The sequence below is a fragment of the Squalius cephalus genome (assembly GCF_949319135.1).
Source record: "Squalius cephalus genome assembly, chromosome: 15".
NCBI lineage: Eukaryota > Metazoa > Chordata > Actinopteri > Cypriniformes > Leuciscidae > Squalius > Squalius cephalus.
In genome coordinates, this window is record NC_137136.1 from 19,771,495 (window position 1) to 19,784,716 (window position 13,222).

The 13,222-nt window shown below is 39.0% G+C and overlaps 1 protein-coding gene across 2 annotated transcripts; it reads right to left on the minus strand.

Annotated features, from left to right (window-relative positions):
- Window positions 1-1,221: 1,221 nt before the first annotated feature.
- On the minus strand, window positions 1,222-12,216 carry leng8 (leukocyte receptor cluster (LRC) member 8). 2 transcript variants are annotated; one of them, XM_079894797.1, is made up of 16 exons: window positions 11,922-12,200; window positions 11,348-11,452; window positions 10,837-10,975; window positions 9,044-9,193; window positions 8,321-8,395; window positions 7,801-8,221; window positions 7,535-7,712; window positions 7,159-7,329; window positions 6,583-6,801; window positions 5,875-6,039; window positions 5,480-5,774; window positions 5,203-5,304; window positions 5,052-5,120; window positions 4,843-4,972; window positions 4,540-4,747; window positions 1,222-4,444 (listed from the first exon to the last, which is right to left on the minus strand). In XM_079894797.1, the coding sequence occupies exons 2-16, from the start codon at window positions 11,362-11,364 to the stop codon at window positions 4,282-4,284; spliced, it is 2,502 nt and encodes an 833-aa protein (XP_079750923.1). In that variant the 5' UTR covers window positions 11,365-11,452; window positions 11,922-12,200; the 3' UTR covers window positions 1,222-4,281. The 2 variants fall into 2 exon arrangements, with proteins under 2 accessions (XP_079750923.1, XP_079750922.1); XM_079894796.1 differs by lacking the exon at window positions 11,348-11,452 and having other exon boundaries at window positions 11,922-12,216.
- Between the last annotated feature and the right edge of the window lie 1,006 nt (window positions 12,217-13,222).

Here is a 13,222-nt window from a genome sequence, read left to right on the forward strand (position 1 = left end):
CTAGTTTAAAATTTACCCTTGTGATGGCATTTACTCCAGTCTGTCAAATAATCCTTCCTTCAGAAAATATCTAATATGTGAATTTGCTGCTCAAGAAAACCATTGTGATGCTCTATTTTTGTGGAAACTTTGGTACCTTTTTTCAGATTATTTTGAGCTCAAAAGAACATTTATTTGAAACAGAAATTTCCCACAACAATGGAGAAGTACTTAATATCACTTTTGATCAATTGAATGTATCCTTGCGGATTTAAAGTTTTAAATTCTTTAAAAACCCTAAACTATTTTAATATAGTGTACCAGCATTGTATAAATCACTCTCATACATCAAACTTCAAGTAAACTAAAACAAAAAAGCAAAGCAGGAAGGAGAACACTATACATGGGAACCTCTGTAACTTCATATTCAGAAGACAATTCTAATAGTTTCCACTATACTAAATCACAATCAGTATACATCAGATTATTTATTTTTCTTTATTTTTTCTCAAGATAAAGTATGTACATAATGTACAGATCAGCATCTACAAATGGCAGTATTTTCTTTCAGGGCAGAGACATTAGGGCTTTGAGAGGTGGAGCTGTAAAAGAAGAAACAGACACAAGCACAGTCTTGTCGAAATACTTACTGCCAAGCACTGACCAAATATAAACCAATCGCAACATTGCATTATAGTACACAATACAGAGGAAAGAGGAGGGAGACAGAAGAACATGCAGAAAGAATAACAGATGGCTGGGAAAAAAATAAAGATGAGACGAGGCAAGAAGTCAATGGATAAAGTGGAAAATGTAAGCGAACACTTACAGAGGCAAATCTAAGTAAAATATGACACCAATATGAACTAAAAGAAAAGCAAAGATCTGATGCAGAGGAAAGAAGTTAAAGAAACTCAATGTTTTAAGAAGAGGACAGGCAACATCTGAAGAGAGGGATGAGACAGTTAGTAATACTGCTGTGAAAATATTACACAACTACAACAGCAAGGGCTAAAAATACATTTCATGGAAAAAAACAAAGTGGCATCAATTGAGATTAACATTGCTTTGGACAATCCGTAAGTAATATTCATTATGGGCAGCCAATAACCATTATCATTAGAAACTGCAGTTTACTTTAAAGACCTGAGGACATTACGGATTTCTCAGACCTGTTGCTTGGATATCTAAAGTTTACATAAGGGTATAAAATGTCTAGAACTATCTGTATGTCCAGGCATGTGCAGTATGCAATTCTACAGCTTATATTAAACATCAGAAACATGTTCAGTCCACAAACAAAATGTCAGTAAAGAACTGCAAAAGAAAAATATAAAAGAAAAACTAAATCAGTAAACAACACAAAGTATAGTTAGAAAAAAAAAAAAGAAAAAGCAATGTTAAGAATAGACTAAAGACACACCTGAACATACAGCAGCAATTCTACCAAACACTATATGGAGCCAATCCTGAAATACAATCCATACATCAACTTTAGACTGACAAGGTGTTTTTGGATTTTGATATTGGCATAAAAAGAGAAAAGAAAAGAAAACCATTGCAAATTGAAAGCAAGCTCTCATTAGAATGACAAATGCATCAGACACCAACAGGCACAATGAAGAATCAATTGGCTGATGTCTGGGTGTCTCAATGGCCATTTTCCAGTGTGCCTCTGGATTAGTTTTGCCCTCATCTTTTCATCTCTTGCTTTGCTCCGATTGTGCATGACTGCAAGAAGAGAGAGAATTTGGTAATAAAGGAGTGCAGGAGGAGAGAGGAGAACAAGGGGTGGGAGGGGTTGAAGGTTGAGAGGGAGAGGAGAGCAAAGTCAGTGTGGCAACCAGTAGCAAATGATTCATTTACAATGTACAACCAAATACAAACATCCAAACAGAATGATGCCCTAGGTAGTCAAAATGAACTTAAAGAAAGAAAAGAAAAACCTTAACCAAACTTCAATATACTGCAGTCTTCAGTACTAATTTGACCTCAAAGTCAAATAACTACCTGGGAATATTAAATAATTATCAAGAAGGGAAAGATTTGGCATCATATTGTCAATTCATGAATCCCAGACTCCTTCACAAGTGTGAATTGTAAGAGATTTACTTAATAACATGTTATTTAATTTGTGTCTAGGGGAGCAATAAATTTTATAATATTTGAATGGGAAACTTCACTTATTTTAACTAAACCTCAAATCAGTGTGCACATGCTTACCATCCATTATATTTCAACTTTAAAAACTGCCAGCAAAATGACACTTACCATTGTACAAACAAAAAGAAACTATAAACAACCAAAGTACTATAAGAGAAAAATAAATTTCACTTTGCACATTATTTGCATGAAAACATATGTACATATTTTACAGACGAGATGTTAGGGATGCTTTCTGCTCATAGTGGCCTTGAGCACATCTTGCTAAAGCACACATATTTCAGACCCAAGCCTTATCCATGCTGGATGAATGTTAATCACATTTAATAAATACGATTACTTCAACAGCAAAAATGCTAAAAAGCTCCTCGCTCATTTGCAGTGAAAGTGATGTTTGGGTTACGACTCCAATGAAACCATTTTAAAGCAGTCCATTAGAGATCAAGGAGCATTAGATGAACTTTGTAAAACTGAATTGGTACAACTTTTTTTTTTTACTATAACGCATTCATGTTTCAATTGGCTAGATTAAGACCATGATGCCATATGAATCTATGAGATTTACAACTGCACCACAGTAATATCCATGTAAAATGATGCCGATATATTTGATTTTTTTTTCTCGTACAGATCTTTTAGTGCCAATCTTGCAGATAAAGGGTGCAACAGGGTTCAGAATTAGGCCCGTTTCAAAATGAGATATGACAAATTCACAACCTGCCAGCAGGGTTAAAAGACATCAAGCCAAGCATGTGGTTCAACAATGGTAACACCTCAACCCAAGCTGAATGACGAATCCACCACGCTTTTTCAAAACATCAAGTCCTTCTTACCAGCCATTACCAGTAGATGTGGCCGAAGCTTAAGGAGCCATACAAACCCATGTGTTGCCAAACCACAGCAGGAAAGTGGATGCCCTTGCAGGAATGAGGTGGCCAGTGGAGAGAAGACAGGATACAACCACCATCTTGCTGTGAGGGAAAACTGATCTTGCTTTTCCTTCTGAATGAATGAACTTGGTCAGGCTGACTGCGTGTTGGGTGGACCTTTTATGTTGAGTGGTGCTTGAGGGGACTTGGCTCTTCAGTGGCTGGAGGTCAAACTTAGTGGTGAATGAATCCCCTAGGTGGACTTGGATGACTTTAAAACGGTTGGGCCTATTCCGATCACAGCTGGGGTGGAAGTGAAAGATTTTGAGTCACTGAGCTGTGCTTCCTGGGTGTCGAGGAACGATTAGGATGGTATCTATGACTAATGAGGCCCAGCTTCTTGAGTGTTGAACGCCATGTGTGGAAGAGGAAACTGTGTGGGAAGTGGGGGCAGAACTGGTGATGGTACGAAAATATGGCCTAATCTGCATTTCTGAAGGTGATCTTGTTATAACTCAGTCCAAATATTATAGGCTATCAGCATTCGGATCCTAGAGATGAAGTGAGGAAGGAGATCTAATGGAGTGCCTCCACCACTGACTTACTGAAGACATCTCAGGCAAAGAGAAAGATAGGGCATACAAACCATCCTCTTCGTGCTTGAAGGATTGCACTTGCACTTGGCTTTAAAGTCCATTAAAGATGACAAAAATCTTGGAGAAGGATCCGTTGCCTCACACAGACTTGAGCTGGTACGCTGTTGGTGGGAACTGGCTCACGTTATATTCAGCATTAACTGTGATGATATCAGGTCTTGAGCTTTGTGGCTGTTTGCTTGAGAGGAAAGAAACATGAGAACACACAACACTGTTAGCTTGAAAATGCTTTTTGAGCTCTATGACGTGGGACCTGACATGACCAGCTGACCTGACCCCATTAGATCTTTGCCCTGTGTTTCATTTTTCTATTGGTGTAAGGGATATTCTGCAAGTATTTGGTTGCCTGATACTTCACTAAATGGGCTGTGTGAATAGGCTATACTGGGTCTTGAAATGGCACCTAAGTCTCTGTATATGGATGTCAACTGTCCATCTGTCAGAATGTCCATCACTCTACAAGAGTTAAAAAAATCTGAGATATATCTCGTATATATGATCAGCTCTAGACTCTGAATGTGTGTCTATTATGCAGATATCTGGTCCCTTATCTACAGTCTTTATAAGCTCTATAAGTGTAAATCCTCTGGTGACCCCCAACCCTTTCCCCCAAACTACGAGGTTGTAAGACAGGCTGAGCTGACTTTACAGTCTATTTTGCTTGGGTCAGAGGGGGTGAATGTAACCCCAAGCCCTGTTAGAAATGCTAAACATGAATCTAAATCTGGGAAGGCCAAGCTGGACTGCACATACTCCACCGGCACAAAGGGCCTGAACCTGCAGCAGAGAAGGGAAAACAAGACGGAAAACTTTAGACTTCAAATAATCAATAGCATAATTTTTTAATCAATCTCCCTGGCATCTGTACTCACGTTTTAAAAATGGCCCTCAGTGCTAGATGTCTTTCACGCTCCACAAACTTGTCTATTAGATAAGCAGCCATACGTGGAGCTTTCCGATAGAGTTTGAAGAACCGGTGGAAGTTTCCAAGAGCCCAGGCAGTACGGAGCTCAAGTGCATGAGCTACACATGGATCAGCACGGAGCTCGGGGGTCAGGTACACAAGCTCGGTGGTCAAGTCTATGATAAACGTAGCAAGGGCAATAAAAATTGGAGTGCAAAATAGTGAGATTAAAACCTTAAACTAGAGATTAAACAGAAAAGGCAATTTATACCTCCAGAGTTCTTAGTAAAGATGAAGTAGATAAGCCTGTAGGAAGTGAATTCTCCAATGTTGTCCGATGGGCAGTCTTTATACAGCGCTTTCAGCTGGGTCTGGCACTGGTTGAACTCCTCATGGTCACCCTGATAACAGTTGAAATGTGCGTTTAGTTCAAAAAGAACAAAAGTGCCTTTTAATCAGAGCTGACTTTACATCACATACCTTTTCCAGAGCGATGCGAGCATGAGTCTCATATACCTCCACGGTGAAGTCTGTACGCACACCTTGAACCTGAATGACAAAAGATTTCAAGATAAGACACTACATGAGAAAATGGTAAGGCAGGTAATTAGTACTAGTAAGCGTAACTCACAGTGAGATCTTGTCGTATTGACTTCATTTGTTCACATGCATACAAATAATCCTGATTGGTTTTCCAATGAGTTTTCACCGCAATCAGGGACTTTCGCAACACCTGAAACAAGAAAATATTCAAAACAAATCTTCAATGAAACTGCATAAATTACCAACTACAGACCACTTTACACAGTACAACCAATGAATAAGACACACAGAATCCAGTGTTAACCACAGAACTATAATCATTAAACAGATCCCTGAAGAAAAGCAACACTTTGAGAAACACTCACAGGTACAGGTCTGACGGTTGCAGGGTCAGGAGCACATGTGAGGCGCAGGTAGATTTTGGTGATGTCCTGGCAGGTGCCGACTATGGGGCATTCATCCCAACTCAGCCCCTCCTGGGTGCCATTGGGGAGGTCAAAAACATTGATGTTTAACACCAGGGGCTCAGTCCGTAATTTAGTGTGGAAGCGTGCTGCACGGCTCTGCTTCTTCGCTTCACGATTCGGGTCGTGAAAGTCAAGGCCTGCGTTCCCACCTTTCCGCTTTTTACCAATTCCACTCGTTAGGTCTTCCATATTCCTGATAGAAGTCAGAGGAGAAGGCAATGAGGCTACTAGTAATTCCCTAAAGTTAAAAACTTGTTAATGGCATTCAATTTTGGTGTACAATGATATCTCACCTCCGCCCTCTGTTTGCTTTGCCTCTTCCTCTGCCTCTTTCTCCCACACCACCTCTGCCTCGCTCCCTTTCTGCCCCACGGCCTCGGCCACCTTTTTGTTGCCGCCGGGACAACGGGAGGCGAGGATCACTTGACATGCTGCTATCTGATTGGGAGCCAGAATCACTGCAGAAGGAAGACAGTCACCATTCAAATTCTGCTGATCTCCAATTTCTATCATACTTCAAGTGATGATTTAAAGTAGGGCTGTCACTAATGATTATTTTGGTAATCAAGTAATTGGTCGATTATTTTGATGATTAATCTGATAAAAAATTTTTGTAATAAAATAGACCTAAGTATCAAATGCAAGTAGGCTAATCATATGGTTTTATTACACAACACTGTAAAAACACAATGTAATATATGTCAAGATTTGATGTGACATGCACGCATGTAAATAAAGCATTGCGTTTTACTCCTGCAGCACATATACTTATTTAATTGAATCGAAGACTTTTTAATATCACAATAGCCCTATGCTATATTATGATTTTTAAATGGGTATGAAATATATCATGCAACCTTATAAAACGGTATAATACTGCAGTTAATGAATCCTCGTCTCGTTCCGGTATTTTGCTGGTTAATCGACACAGGTAAACTGCAAAACATTTTTTTTTTAAGTGTTAGTATTAGATTAAGGAACTTTGCAACCCTGCGCATTACCTGCGGTGATGTCTACTCCTGTCCCTTTGTCGGTTGTGAGGGGATGGGGATCGTGATGAGGAGTGGGACGAGCTGGAGGAGGGGCTTCTTTGAGAAAAGACATTTCTGTAGTTACCCAGCCTGGCCCCCGCCCTGCCACGGGTGGCTCCACCTCTCCCAATAGCATTCTCCTGAGAGCGTTGAGGAACCACCTGCCAGCGAGACTGCTTTTGCTTCAGGCTGATAAAAAAAAAAAAGCAGTTGTTTAGTCCCAATTTATTTAAAAAAAATGTATACACCATGTGAATAACAAAAGTTATATTTTACAAAAAAAAACAAGACAAGACTCTACACTCAAGACAAAAATTTGTAAAATACATTTCCAGGTGATCATTTAAATACATCAGTTAAACATATCTCTGCATGAAAATGTTGTCTATTCACATTAAAAACAGTCCAGTCAAAATGGCACCTAATAAAAAAAACTTGATCATACCTAGATTTGAAATTACTGAAGAAATTGTTTTATACTAGGATTTATTTCATATGTTTAGTGCCAATAGTTAAGTAGCTTGAAAAGACACTGATGCAACTCACTCTGGCAGCGGTTCTCTGGTCCAATCGATGGTATAAGCCGAGCCATCCTGTAGTCTGGACTGCAGAAGGTCTTTCAGTACTTTTTCTGTACGATCCTTGTCCTCTTCAGATTCACAGGCTGTGAAGCAACGCTGTACATACTCTTTCATGGCCTGTGGCCAGTCCTGGGGCCTTCAAGAACCACCCCAAAAAAAGTTTGTTGTCATTGATGTCTTATATTAAATTAATATTACTGAGCTTATATGGGGGATAAAATGCATTCAAATTAGCAAAGCTCTAATGATCTGTTTAATCTAGAAAATGTGGTCAGTTGCAACTGAGACACAAGTATGTTCCAACCAGCCTTTTAATTTTAAATATTAGCCGGTATGCTTACCGAGTTTGGGAACATCCAGCTGAAGTTGTAGATGTTGCCACAACAGAGCCAGGAGATTGGTTTGTCGCATTAAGGGATCCCAATCCAGGGGCCTGCTCAGCTGATGGGAAGTTTTGACTGGACATGACGTATGGGCGCTTTTGTATGTTAAATTTTACAGCACCTGTTCCAGGAGCCTCTGTTGAAGAAAAAAGAAAAAAAAAAACATTAGGATGATATACTTAACATGACATGTTTAGCACACATAAGCTAACAGAGACACATACGTTTCATGCGCTGCCACAGCTGCTGTCCACCTTTGTTCATATTGCTAATGTTAGGCTTCTTAGAATCCACCATGCCTGCACCTCCATATGGGCCTTGTCCTGGAGCCTGCTGCTGAGGGGACTGATATGCAGGTGCTGGGTAACTCTGGTACCCTGGCCGAATCTGCCCAGGATTGTAGCCCCGCATCATGGGGTTGGAATCCGTAGGGCTGTATGGCAGGGTACCATTGGGGCTGTAGGGGGTCTGGGATGGTGGAAGAGGGTACTGGGCATTGGGTGGAGGAGGTATGGGGGGTGGAGGAGGGGGTGGGGGCTGGTCAGTGGATGTAGGACTCTGAGGGGGAGCTTGAGGGGTTGCAGGAGGAGGGGGCTGGGAGGGATAGCTGGAGGACTGATCTTCTGCCATAGGCATGGCAGGGGTCTGAAAGAGAGAGAGAGGGAGAATGAATGAATTACTTACACAACTAGTTGATCTACATTTGGCCAGCAGAAGCTCACGATGATATATAAAAGTCTATACCTGTCCAGTGGGCGTAGTTGGTGTCTGGTAGCCCCCTGGAACACCATACTGTCCTGGAGGATATGATCCTCCATACTGGAGGAGTGAAAAAAAATTATAATATTGGAAACTGCACAAAAAGGAACAGCTGTAATGGTTTAAAGTTGGGCTAAGTGGCAGGTTTATTATAGTTAAAGTGCTTCTATTATGCTTTTTCGAATATTACCCGTCATCATGCAGTGTGTAATAGAGCTGTCTGTGAATGTAAACGGTCTACAAAGGTGTTAAGTCGAAAGTGCACGATAAATTAACTTATTGTCTCCCCCCCCCCAAAAAAATCACCTCTAAACCACCTAAACGACTCATCAGGAATTGCAGTCTTACTTCTGTGACCCGCATACGTAACGTGGTAACATTTGCATAACCCCCACCTATGGTCTTCATTGGCTGCCCGCGAACAACGTCTACTTTGACCCGTTCTTGGCGCAAATACAAATAGACTGTATGTGTGTACTTGTCACCAGTTTTTAAATGATAAAGCCATGATGAAATAAAGGCTTTTTAACTTTTTTCAAAACTATTCGAGTGCCTTGGAATATCTTTATTATTTGAGCTGAACTATCTCTAACATCCAAAGGGCACAGAGATAAGGAATTCACACCCCGTGCAGCACTTTTTTTTCATTGACAAACAGAATGTATACAGGTACATGCTGTAAGAATATGAAGGGGTGCATTTATTTACCGGAGGCATGGGGTAGTAGTAGTTATAGGGATATGGGTAACCAGCATACTGTTGTTGGTTCTGTTGATACCACTGCTGATAGTACTGCTGCTGCTGCTGCTGTTGTTGCATTGTAGAGGAGTCTGTAACAGTCGCCTGATACTGTCCAACCTAACAAATAATAGAAAACAGAACAAAATCAACCATTAACCACAAAATGGGCATACAGTTTATGCAACGATAAAAAAGGGAACATATCTATTTGTGTATGCATGTATGTGTGTGTGTGTGTGTGTGTGTGTGTGTGTGTGTATCAGTGATGCGCGGGTTGATCCGAAATGAGCGGGTGCCTGCGGTCACTTTTAATGATATTCGGGTCGCGGTCGGTCGGGTCGTTTGAAATAAATATGCCAATTAAACCTTTGTAATTTATATAGTACTAGAGAGCATATGAGCGGAGTGGAGCGGTGAGAATCTCCGCTCATCATCGCTCACGGAAATGTTCGCTCCCCCGCTCAAAGCTACATCAGGCCGCTCCGCTCATTATCGCTCATCGCTCAACGCAGTTTGCTCCGCGCTCCACTCAAATCGCCCCCCCCCCCCCCCCCCCCTCGCTCCAAAAAAGGAAAAAAAAAAAATCTACATGTATATCACTTTTAGCTTAGACCACAGCCTTACCTCCTAAAGAACTAATGAGCAACAACAACATTTTTCAAATAGAAATGTTTTATTTCAAATTACAAATTAGACCTATGTAAGAAGGAATATAGCCTACGTACACAAAGTCCTGTAAAATTAAACGAATAAATGGGCCTAATAATATAAATAACAATTATATAAACAAAAATATAGCCTACATAAAAATTTTAAAAGTAAATTTACTATTAGGCCAGAATTTTGATAAGTGAACTTTTGCGCAACGCGCACGATTAAAATTTAAATGGGCGTATATCCATTGTACACACAAACTGCTGTAAAATAAAACGAATAAATGGGCCTAATAATATAAATAAAATTTATATAAACAAAAATATGAAAAAATATACATTAACGTTTTAAAAGTAGGCTAAATTAGCCTAACTATTAGGCCAACATTCTTATAACTGAACTTTTGCGCAGAGCGCAGAATTAAAATTTAAATGGGCTTGTATCAATTGTTTGAATATTATGCTATATTTAATTTACACTTTGTTACAGGTTACCGTATTCAATTTGCTAACCTTTTGCTTTATTCCCAGGTGTTCACATCACACTGCATGTTTACGAGAGATGTGTCTTTTTAGATTCCAAAATGAATCTTTACTGACTGGAATGATGTCTCCACATTCGTTTTCTTCTACCACATTATAGTTAGTTTTATATTATAGTAGCCTACACCTGTGACTTCTTATTTTCCTTTTTGAAGTAGCCTACTTTTTGAACTCCATTATTGAGCCGAGTTTTGACTGAAAATAGAATCCATCTTGCAGTCATCAACAGTAGGCCTAGACTGAGTCAGGCTTGACTGAGCATGCTTCAGAATCGTGGTGTGCGCGGAGCGAAATTGGAGCGGGAAATAGGGTGACGCTCCGTCCTTTTAAAAATGCCGCTCTGCGCTCTGTCCAAAAATGCAGGTCAGGAAGCGGGTCGGGTACAATATTTTCTACTCTTTTTTTTGCGGTCTGAGTTGCGGGCGGGTTAGTTGAAAACGTCGGTCGGGTGCGGGTTGTTTATACATTGACCCGCGCATCACTGGTGTGTATATATATATAGATATAGGCTATATATATATATATATATATATAGGGATATATAAAGATATAGATATAACTAACCTGTTGGGTGGTGCGATTGGTTGGTGAAGTCTTGGCTGAGTTCTGGCTTTTAGTAATGGAGGCTAGAGCCTGTCGGGCTTTTTCCCATTCCGGGTTCTCATGGACTGGGCCCTCTCCACCTGAATTACTACCATACGGCCTGTGAAAGACAATGTACATTCAACTTTAGGTTATACCATCTAGAAGGTTCCAGTACATTTTTAGGCATCTACACAAGACTCTGACCCATGCAAAACATGGAGATCACATACAAATAAAAACTGACTGTAACAACAACCAGTTCATAACATTATAATGTATGTACACTTCAAATCTGCAATTCAGTCATGCACATTGTTAACAGTTATTATCCATACTATGCCTAGCTTACATTATTAATGCCACAAAAGTGTGTTGGTAAAAGCCATAAAGGTAAGAGACTATGGCTAGCCAGAAACGAGGCCTCTAATAGACCTTATTCAGAGCAGCGCCATGACAGGTATGAAAGCGAGGCTGTGAGGGATAGACTTACCGTGTTTTCAAAGGCATCCGCTGTAAAAAGCTGTATAAAGCTCTTAGATCACTTAAACTTTTCCACAGCTCAAACTGACGGGAGTTTTTTTGTCAACTGAAATTTCTTGGAAAGATATTTTTGCAGTGTTTCGTCAACAGAACAATCCAAACACACATATTAAATAACAGTACAACAACCCACCGAAGAGATATAGGCTAACGTTACGTTTATCCCTCACAGCTCGCTTTCATTTCCGTTAAAAATCAAAAATGGCGCTGATGTGAATCAAGTCTATGCACAGGCCAAACGTAAATTAGACCATTTCTAGTCAAATTCTAATGTGGAGTAAATTTTCACATATCATTTAAACTAAAACTTCAACCAATAACTAAGTCGTAAGTGACTGTGAAACAATATAATTCGCTATATACTTAGAGCGAAGCGGATATTAGACTACGCATATCCATTTACCTCGTAACTTACATGTTACTAATGTCTTCCATTTGTAAAAAACATCCGTTTAACAATCAAAATGATGTGGCGAACGACATATTTTATGATGGTAAGGATTTGTAATGTGTAGAAATCTTACCAATTCGATGTAGGGGCTTGCTGTGCCGACTTCGCCGCCATTTGGCCAGAGCTAACGAATTAGCTACTGTTAGCTCGTCCGAAAATTCTACGCAAATATGAGAAAAGTTATAGTTCTAACGTGTGATATAGGTTGTCGTGTAGATAATCGCGTACAAATGCTGCTTAATATTGGTTTACCGAAGACCTCAAACAAACCAAGGTTCAGTTGTTATTAGGAAAATACCGGAGCCCATATCAACTTCTTCGTTGAACTCGATGGCTGACTGTCAACACCTCTAACAAAATGGCTGGAGAAGATGATGATGGTGACGCCGGAAATTCTGCCAGCTTCTCCCATTGGACGACAGAATGTTCTGCACATGACACAGAGAAGGCAAATATTGGCATTTCTAACATAATAGGATAACAGAATAAATTGAAATTGAGACTCAGTTCTGATCAGTCCGATATATATACATATATGAAACTGAGACTGAATTCTGATCAGTCCAATATATAGATACAGTACAGGCCAAAAGTTTGGACACATTACTATTTTTAATGTTTTTGAAAGAAGTTTCTTCTGCTCATCAAGCCTGCATTTATTTGATCAAAAATACAGAAAAAAATTTAATATTGTGATATATTATTACAATTTAAAATGATTGGTTTTCAATTTATTATACTTTAAATTATCATTTATTTCGGTGATGCAAAGCTGAATTTTCAGGATCATTACTCCAGTCTATCAAATGATCCTTTAGAAATCATTCTAATATGATGATTCATTATCAAAGTTGGAAACAGTTCTGCTGCTTAATATTTTTTCATAACCTGTGATACTTTTTTAGGACACTTTGATGAATAAAAAAAAGAAAAAGAAAAAAAAAAAAAAAAAAAAAAAGAAGCAAATGTTTTCAAGATAGAAATCTTTTATAACAACAATATACACTATAATACACATTTGGGGTCAGTAATTTTTTTCTTTATTTTTTTTTAAATAAATCAATAATTTTATTCAGCAAGGATGTGTTAAATTGATAAAAAGTGATAATAAAGAAGATTTATATATATAAAAAAAAAATTATTTTGAATAAATGCAGTTCTTTTTAACCTTTTATTCATCAAATATATTAGGCAGCAGAACTGTTTCCAACACTCATAATAAATCAGAACATTAGAATGATTTCTAAAGGATCATGTGATAGACTGGATGTCACATGTGACACTGAAGACTGGAGTAATGATCCTGAAAATTCAGCTTTGCATCACCGAAATAAATGATAATTTAAAGTATAATAAATTGAAAATCAATTATTT

Bases quoted from the DNA above. Each gene is read 5' to 3' on its own strand.
- leng8 (XM_079894796.1), bottom strand. From the start codon at position 11,962: ATGGCGGCGAAGTCGGCACAGCAAGCCCCTACATCGAATTG. The intron at 8,222-8,320 runs GTATAGACTTTT...TCTCTCTTTCAG, and splicing joins CAACTACGCCCACTGGACAG to ACCCCTGCCATGCCTATGGC. The intron at 5,305-5,479 runs GTGAGTGTTTCT...TTCTTGTTTCAG, and splicing joins CAACCGTCAGACCTGTACCT to GTGTTGCGAAAGTCCCTGAT.